This window comes from Ooceraea biroi, chromosome 9 (genome assembly GCF_003672135.1).
Source record: "Ooceraea biroi isolate clonal line C1 chromosome 9, Obir_v5.4, whole genome shotgun sequence".
Taxonomy (NCBI): domain Eukaryota; kingdom Metazoa; phylum Arthropoda; class Insecta; order Hymenoptera; family Formicidae; genus Ooceraea; species Ooceraea biroi.
This window is the reverse complement of record NC_039514.1, coordinates 6,057,674-6,066,328: the sequence shown is the minus strand read 5'-3', so window position 1 is coordinate 6,066,328 and position 8,655 is coordinate 6,057,674. Positions and strand designations below refer to the sequence as shown.

Below are 8,655 nucleotides of genomic sequence, written 5' to 3'. Positions count from 1 at the left end.
AATAATTTCGGAGAGATAACAGCTCATAATACATTAAATGGGATACCCTGTATATATGTAGAACGACGACTATACCATAGAATGTACATTAATATTTGAAATGCCTGGCAAATTTGCATGTGTAACGTGTTTGGAATCGCAACAATACGACGAATTTTATCGTGCTGTCACGTAAAATCGTATCGTCACGCTGGCACGCGTCATGTCACCTGCAGAACGCGATAGTCGTGCCAGTTTTACGAATTCGCTGTTTTTTCCTGCCGGATACAAGCCTACGAGGTCTCTTGGATTCAGTTTACGTAACGCGTGGAACAATCTCTTCTTTAAAATTTTTTTGCCGGAGAAATAAGTTAGAAATAAGTAAACCAAGCAAATTAGCAAGTAAAAGTGCATCGTCCGAGATTTGCAATGTTCTGCAAGGATTATCTGCAAAGAATCTGTTTCTGTATCTATGTATAGGGAATTTTAAAACAGGAAAATCTTCTTAAGTATATAAATAGTTTTTATTGAAAACACAAAGCCATGTTTGTTTAACAAAACTAAGTAATTCGGTAATTATACAATTACATAAAACAATCGTTTACGTTTTCAGATACCACTAACAGTAAAAGTATAGCAAACTTGCTAGTCAACGAAGACATTTCATCGTGAATGTCGATCAGATTCTCATGAAATTTTATGTAATACTCCTTAACTCGAACGAATGTTTTGTTTGTTTAACAATTCTGTGTGAGCACGCATTTTTTCTGGGCGTTTCTCACGTATCCTTCAGCGCAGTCACAACCAGGGATACAGGCCTGTAAAATAAAATTGAATAATTAAAGCACAATTACACAAGCAGTTTTGTGTATAGTGTGAAAAGTGCAAAAAGAGTTTTAAAATATTAGACAAAAGTAACTAATTGCAAGAATTGTTTAGAAAAATTTGTCTTCTTACGTTAATATTATACTTTTGTCTTTGTAATTGCGGAAATATTATATTTGTGTCTCTCTCAGTAGAAGTTAGTAGAAATTAGTTTTTAATACTTACCAGCGTACAAATAGGGGGATTTGGTGTTTCACAAGTGCTTGGGCACGATGAACCACAGCTGTTATACACCTCGTTTTCGCCGCAAGGAGGCACAGCGCCTACGCAAATTTATTTTAAAAATCATTTGCTCTTGATGCTCTTGAAACTTTTTAAAATTTTACTTTATAATTACGTATAGGACATTTTGGATTATTTTGCATGCATCTAATAATAACTATAAAACATCATATAATATAATTATATAATATGCCATATACATCATATAATGATATGATGAATATTGTTATTCATATTTTATTACATTATAATCAAAACAATTTTATTTCGTCACAAAACAATGTCAACTAATGAAAAAACTAAAACTGACGGATAACAATAATTGACGTAAGTGACAGAATTCAACAAAATGCTATTCGTCAATATCGGTAATCCTTCTTTCGAATACTTACTGATGGTAGCAACTGCGACGATGAGGAACAGGAAAACGATTGCGCGGGCCATGTCTGTGTTTTCGGCTGGGTGCTGTGTTCGGTAGTGCTCGAGAAACTCGAAATGGACTGATGATAGGTATCGGTCGCTGAGCTTATATACGGGCTATAACGGTGGATGGCCTTCGACCGCGACGGGTCCCATCTCGGTATAGATACTTTTTTCACGGTATCTGTTTCCCTCTTCCTCTCTCGCCGGGTCTGGCCTGGCTCATCTCTCACAGGCTCACGCACGTACGTAACTTGTTTAGTGGCTTGGACGCACTATCGAGACGCGTGATACGAATTTTAACAGTAGTCGTATCGCCTATCAGCGCGAGCTCGTAATCTCTAACCCGAGTGAAATTTTCAGTAGTTTTCAGCACGTGTATATTAAGTAATTATTTTTCGGTTCTGATGTTGCGTTTACGATGGCGTTGCCGTAAGATTTGGGTGTTACGTGATCCGACGTGGTAGCGTTAATACATATGAAATATTATGATACGATTGCAGGCAATCCGATAAGATGCTTCACGCCTTGCAAGATATCATTCCCACGATCTTATCTGTCGTGTGTAAACGCAATTATCATCGCGACTTACGTGAGAATTATTAGTCAGAGTGCAGTTAATCTTGTGCCGGTGCGTGCGTTTAATTTATTAGTCACAAATATCATCGATAGCGTCCAACATCGCACCTAATTCTGTTTAAATCTACAATGAGTGGTAGATAAAATGTATGATAAATGAGTGATAAAATGATGCTGAATCAAAATAATTGATTCATTCTGAAAGAATTTGTATACGCATGATGCATTAATCGTAAGTATGATTGTTGATTACTTGTACATCATTACAAAGAATCTAATTCTAATCAATGTGGCAAAAGCTTTTGAGATAGCATCTACGATAACATTTAAAATGTAAAAGGGAACAAACAATTAACAAGAATTATTGATTTTTTATTATAAAGCTTCATAAAGAAAAACGAGAAATAATTGCACGTTTTCTTCAAAGTGCGCTCAATGTTTCAGCACTGGTTCGATTAGTAATGATACAATATATGTAAACTAACTCTGGTCGCACCATATCTCGTTCGAGAAGAGATTCGGGCAAGACCTAAGAGACACGTTCTCGTTAACGAGGTCAACTGTATCTCTCGATGTGACCTCTTCTGTTCTGAATCTGGTGTTTGTTTTTGTAGTACGTATCTTACATTTTTACTAAACCCATGCGTGCATCTTCACTTGCACAGATGCACGGGTTACATATTCTTTTCATATCACTCAACTTAACTCTAAGCAAACAGCAGTATTGTACAATATTGATAAAAATAACTGTTTCTATTATTTTTATGCAAAATAACTTTTAATCACTGACGCAAAATTATTTCTGTGTGTGTGTGTGTGTAGAGAGAGATTATACAGATTTTAATAAATAAAATAAAAATTAATTATAAAAGATTAACAAAATTTTCTAAACAATGTCTTATCAGCTTGAAGAATAATAGCTGTGAAAAAGATATATTTATAGCTACTAATTGGAGATCAATCAATAATAATTAAATTAATTCAATATTAGTAGTGCAATACCACTAAGTAAGTTTGCTAAATATTTAATTGCAAGAGATTTTGTTTGTAAACAACAATGTACACGCATTGTAATGATAAGAAAAACGCCTCAGCTCTGATTTACACTACTTAAATATGCACGTTGCTGTGGCAGACCTGACAAGATAATGACTACCAAATAATATCGGGATTTTAATTGACTTATCTCTTCTGGAAGGAAATCAACGCGATAGGACTCATCTCTGTTTCCTGTTTTCGTGAAAGAGATAAAGGAAAAATCTACTGTATTGTTTGATTATAGGAAAAGGCATAGGTATGCGCGTATGCGAGAGTGCTTTAACACAATATTATACTGTGAGCAATGAGATCATACTTTAAATGTGCGGTTACTGATACCACTAACGCAGCATCCATACGCGACGTTTCTTTTAACATACAGTCAATATTAGCCAATATCCCTTACTCGTTCCGTGAAACTGTCTACTTGTTATTTAGACAGCATTGACGTATGGATCTTCGCTCGCTTCTTAGAAACGCGACGAAGATTAAAAAAGTGTATGCTATCCCCTGTGTGATTTGTTTTCCCGGTCGTTCACAAATTATATATATTTTTATTTTTCATTTAAATTGCTCTGACAATGAGTAAAACTCGCTTTGGTGATATGGAAATGTAAATGTAAATTATCTTACACTATGATTCATATCATATTTAATTATTTATATACGCGACCTTGTTTTACAACTTCTGCGTATATTTCTCGTCAAGACATATGACGGTGTGGCGATGACTAAACGGTATGTTTCAATATGCCACAAGGACATGTGCATCTGCACTTGTGAAAACATTTTTACTGCTCTTGCAATTTATATGGTACGTTATATACATATATAATATACATAAAATATTTATTTCAAATTTCGTTTTCGAATCTATTTCATCTTATTTAGCAATCCGTTGTTGTTATAAGCTTAAAAAGCAAAAAATTATTTTGTATTAAAAACTGCGAAAAAATAAACTAATGTGGAATAACAGAGTATGCATTGGCAATGATTGCTACAACGTAAAAAGTGCATACATTTAAATTGTCGCGTCGTTAACTTCGATTTCGGATGGCTATTTTATGGTTTTGTTAAAACATACGTTGTATATAGACATACAGCAAACATTGATTATATTCGGTATGACAATTTACATATGTTATTTATAGAATGTGAACTGTGAAAATGTTGAAATATTGAGGATGCAAAGAAAAGTGCAACATATATTTTTATATAATATTTCTTTATTATATCATTTTTCTATAACTATTTGAGAAAAAATTAAGAAGAATGTTGGTATCTAATAAAAAATATTAGTATAACAGAGAGACGAACACTATTAGTGTTAATGACAGTTTGTCTTCTTAATCAATGTTGATATAACAACAAATAAACATCAGTTATGTTAAATTGCAACTACATTCATTTTCAAATACATAATTCTTAAAAGAAATCTCTGAGAACGCTCCTCAACCATTAAACAAAATGTATCATTTTGGTAGATACAGGTTGGTACATAGCTTTTAGCATGCATGTGGATTTACGCAGTGTCCTACAGAATTGCGCATGAGACCTTGTTTGCAGAAACATCCTTGTACGCATTGCTAAAAAAAAGAAAAACCAGTTCGTAAAATAATTGATTAAATGTTTTATGTTTAATCACATATAGCATTATATCCGTTTAAGAGCAAAGTAAGACTCTGAACACGATTCGAACATTGTAAACAGAATCGAATAAACTGTAAGTACCAAAGTGCAGGGTCGATGAGGGTCTTCATTGCATGTCGGTGGGCACGCTGATCCGCAACTGTTCCATTCTTCATTTTCTCCTGTACATTGGTGCGTCTCCTGTGCGCTAGTCACGCCTATTGCAACGCAATATTATGAATGAATATCTTTCCGTTCACAAATATATATTGTAATATTTGTGATATTAAATATTTAAAAAAATAATAAGAAAGAAAAAATATTATAATAATTATATATTTAAATTCGTATTTAATGTTATGCGTATCCTCATCTTTGTCACGAATAATATAATAATAATAATAATAATAAATAAAATATATAATTAAAATATATATAAAAAATGTAATATATTATACATTTGTATATCTGTATTATAGATACATATTAAAAATTATATATAATACTGTGTTGTATTATTATATATCAATAATTTTTTATTATTATTATTATTATGCATTAATAAAAGTGCGGATTAAATGATTGCGTGAGTGCGTTTTTACATGCGTGATACGAAAACTCACAGACGAGTACGCCGATCGCGAGCAACAAGAAAATTGCGCGAGACATTGTTAATGCTTTGGCACTATGATCCACCAACTAACGTATGCGATGACTGATCGCCTTCCGCGAGCAGTACGCGCTTTTATATGCGCATCTTTGTGTACCATCTTTTACATTCGCTACTTTGTTAACATACTTTGATCGCTAGTCACTAACGCTGCGAAAATTGCCATCTATTATCTAATCTGTTACGGCACCAGAAATGCTGCGCGTGTGCACACAGTAAAAACTGCGCTCGCCGACGATAATATTGATTAACTTTGCGAGCATTCTCTCACGCAAACGCGGAACACCGTAACAACAGGATTTCTCGTCGACATGTAGGAAATCGTTGTTCCTTGCGTGTGAAATTTTCGTCCTTGGCGCATTTCCGACTGCAATTCGAACAGGCCGGAATTTCACAGCTAACAATCGTTATCTGCAGATAAATCTTTATAAGCCTTCTCGTTAATATTTTTATAATTTTATAATTTTATATTTTTTATGTCAGCGTTTTTTATCTTCATACGCGCCTGAGTTATTATTCATCGCTTCTTGGAATTTTATTATTTATCCTACTTCTCCTCCTTTTCCTCCGTCTCTTATATGTCTTCATCATCACATAATCGTCTCGTTTTTTTTGCTACCGATCAATTTTTCCTGATCGAAGATTGCTCGGGGAGGTCTCGTGGACCCTGCGTTGCGTCTGCGATTTACAGTGATCCATTAGATCAGTGAACATTGCTCGCGTTCGGGAAATTAGCGGGTAGATCCCACGCGGGAACGCGGGAGGCGGACGACAATCGCGCGACGATCAATCGGGGGAAATTCCGGGGTTGTAAAACCCGTGCACGTTGCGTTCACTTTGTCAGCGTAAGCCTGGGCGGTCAATCCGCCACCCGAGCACGCTTTTACCCTAAATGCCATTTCGCCATCGGCTAGATGGCCCAAGTGAATCAGACTGACCCTCCCAGCTTCCACCCTCCATCCCTCTCCGTTCTCCTCTGGCGCACAGTTTTTTTCCCTCCCTTTCCTTCCTTTATTTCGCGTAAAGAGCGCCGAGAATCGAATACCCGGCTATTCGAATCGAATTTATTACGACGGGGAATTGAATTATTGTATGTTCGCGTGCAACTTACTTTCGGCTTGCTGGAGGAAGAAAGGGGAATGCGTTCTTTTAGATTGGAAACAGTTGAAATAATCTATTGCAATGACGCGTTCGCTGAAAAATCACAAAGTACCATCTGCAATATATACATATTTGAAGTAATGTATGTACTATACGTCGTTGTTTGCAGTGATTGATGCACGTATAAAAATATAAAAATTATTCCGTTGCGCGTTTTTCTTACTTCTTCAGAAAAACAAGAATAATTCTCAACTTGCTAATAGATTATTCCAAAGAAAATTTCAATTTCTGCGAAACATTGCTATTTTCGATGCGTAATAAAAATGTCTCGCTCGTTTACGTTAAATCCATGCACGCAGATAGCGCGAGAGAAAAAGAAATATGTATATCTCCCGATTTTTATTCCCGAGAGGGCAAGACCATGACCGATTATCGAGTATCCCCCATATCGCCCGAGGATCTATTTCGCAGAACGAGCTGATCAGCGAAAACGTTTCTCGCGATGGCGGATTCGCAATTGCTTAATTACTCGATGTGATTGTTTCTGTAGAGGCGTGACAAATCAACCATCAAATAAATGATTATAGATAACAACAAAAAAATAATTATTTTCTTTAAAAGTTTCCCAGGCTATTTGTTTCCCGGCTATTTTCCCATTGAGCATTTCACGACGCACGACGTTGTCCGACGTCGGAAAATTCTATTGGGAGTGGCTCTCGAGAGATCTCTCGCGTTTCCTTTCCGATTCTTCCGTTTGTGTCACCCTCTGCGCTCTGCACTTTACCCCGCTTTGGGTTACTCTGCTCTCACCACTTCGACTTTCGAGTCTCCAGCAGCGAGCAGATAATTGTCATGACTCCGTCCTACTGACCCAATGACTTTGTTGATCGCAACCTTCGTTTGACTTCTTTTGCGAGTAGATGATTTGTATTTGTATGATAATAAGATTATAAAATATAATATAAATTATTAAATAGGTTTATTTATGCAGGATAAACAATATAAGGACCTCAAAAGTCTTTATCACTTAATAATTAATCTACACAGAGAAAGAAAGAAAGAGAGAGGAAGATTTTTCGATATTAATATACGTTTGATATTAATATACAATATAATCCAATATACGTATTACGTCAATATAATCCGAAATAAACGAATCAAAGATAACACTATCTGCGCTAAAGAAATTTTAAAGCAATATGACGCAAAGATATAATGTGTGAGTTATAACACTTGATAAAATAACTCGAGAACCTTCTTCATCTATCGCGTTGTTAAAAATAGTAGCATAAAAAAGCTAATGACTGATGACATAATCCAGCGCGATGCACAGCGATGCTCTCTTGGGAAATCCAAGAATTACGAGTCGGGGAAGTCATACAAGGTTTCAAGCAAATAAACGATATTCCACCGTTACTCTCCGGACTTTCCCGATCACGCGTATATCATACAGCAGAAAAACAGCCGAACCGATCGGTTTTGTAAAAGAGAAGGAGGGAGAGGAGCGGGAAGGAGAAGTTTCAATGTGTTCATCCTCACGGAAAAAAAAATCCGTTAATACAATACAATTTGCAAAATCTGTCTGTTGGAAAATCCGGAATTACTCTTATCACGGAGTCCAACAGAGATGCGTCAATATCATCGAGGCGTTAATTAAAGAGAAGAGGGAAGAGATTGAAGGGTAACAGGAAATAGATCGCGCTGGCAGCCGACTCAGCTCTAACTGCCGAGACCTTTGAGAACCGCGCGACTTCGGCTCAAGAGAGATCTGTAAACCAATTAGTGACGCCTCGTCGATACGAAGGGCGAAGTCGTCCTAACCGGATCATTCGGTTAAACTGCTTACTTGATTACGACGTTAGTTAGCGTCGATGTGGTCCTCCGTCGGCGTCGATGACATCCCTGAATTCCGATCACGTAGGGATCCAGCAATTTTTGGCGCTCGGGAACACTTGGGCTGTCACTAATGCCGGAAACGTAATTTTATGGAGAGAAATTGATCCTCCTGAGTCCTCGCGCGCAGGAAATTCATATAGTATACACGTCGCTGCGACATTTTCGCCTGAGTCGACGTAGTAATTCGATGATTCACGCCGCAGGCTAGCGAAGACTGAAATAATAGAAAAAATTCT

The 8,655-nt window shown here is 36.4% G+C and overlaps 2 protein-coding genes across 2 annotated transcripts; both read right to left on the bottom strand.

Moving 5' to 3' along the window:
- Positions 1 to 484: 484 nt before the first annotated feature.
- LOC105279607 (chymotrypsin inhibitor) lies at positions 485 to 1,607 on the bottom strand. The gene is made up of 3 exons (XM_011339482.3): positions 1,479 to 1,607; positions 1,030 to 1,127; positions 485 to 797 (listed from the first exon to the last, which is right to left on the bottom strand). The coding sequence occupies exons 1-3, from the start codon at positions 1,528 to 1,530 to the stop codon at positions 717 to 719; spliced, it is 231 nt and encodes a 76-aa protein (XP_011337784.1). The 5' UTR covers positions 1,531 to 1,607; the 3' UTR covers positions 485 to 716.
- Positions 1,608 to 4,360: 2,753 nt separating this feature from the next.
- On the bottom strand, positions 4,361 to 5,498 carry LOC105279606 (chymotrypsin inhibitor-like). Its single transcript, XM_011339481.2, has 3 exons — positions 5,376 to 5,498; positions 4,855 to 4,970; positions 4,361 to 4,709 (listed from the first exon to the last, which is right to left on the bottom strand). The coding sequence occupies exons 1-3, from the start codon at positions 5,419 to 5,421 to the stop codon at positions 4,629 to 4,631; spliced, it is 243 nt and encodes an 80-aa protein (XP_011337783.1). The 5' UTR covers positions 5,422 to 5,498; the 3' UTR covers positions 4,361 to 4,628.
- Positions 5,499 to 8,655: the final 3,157 nt, after the last annotated feature.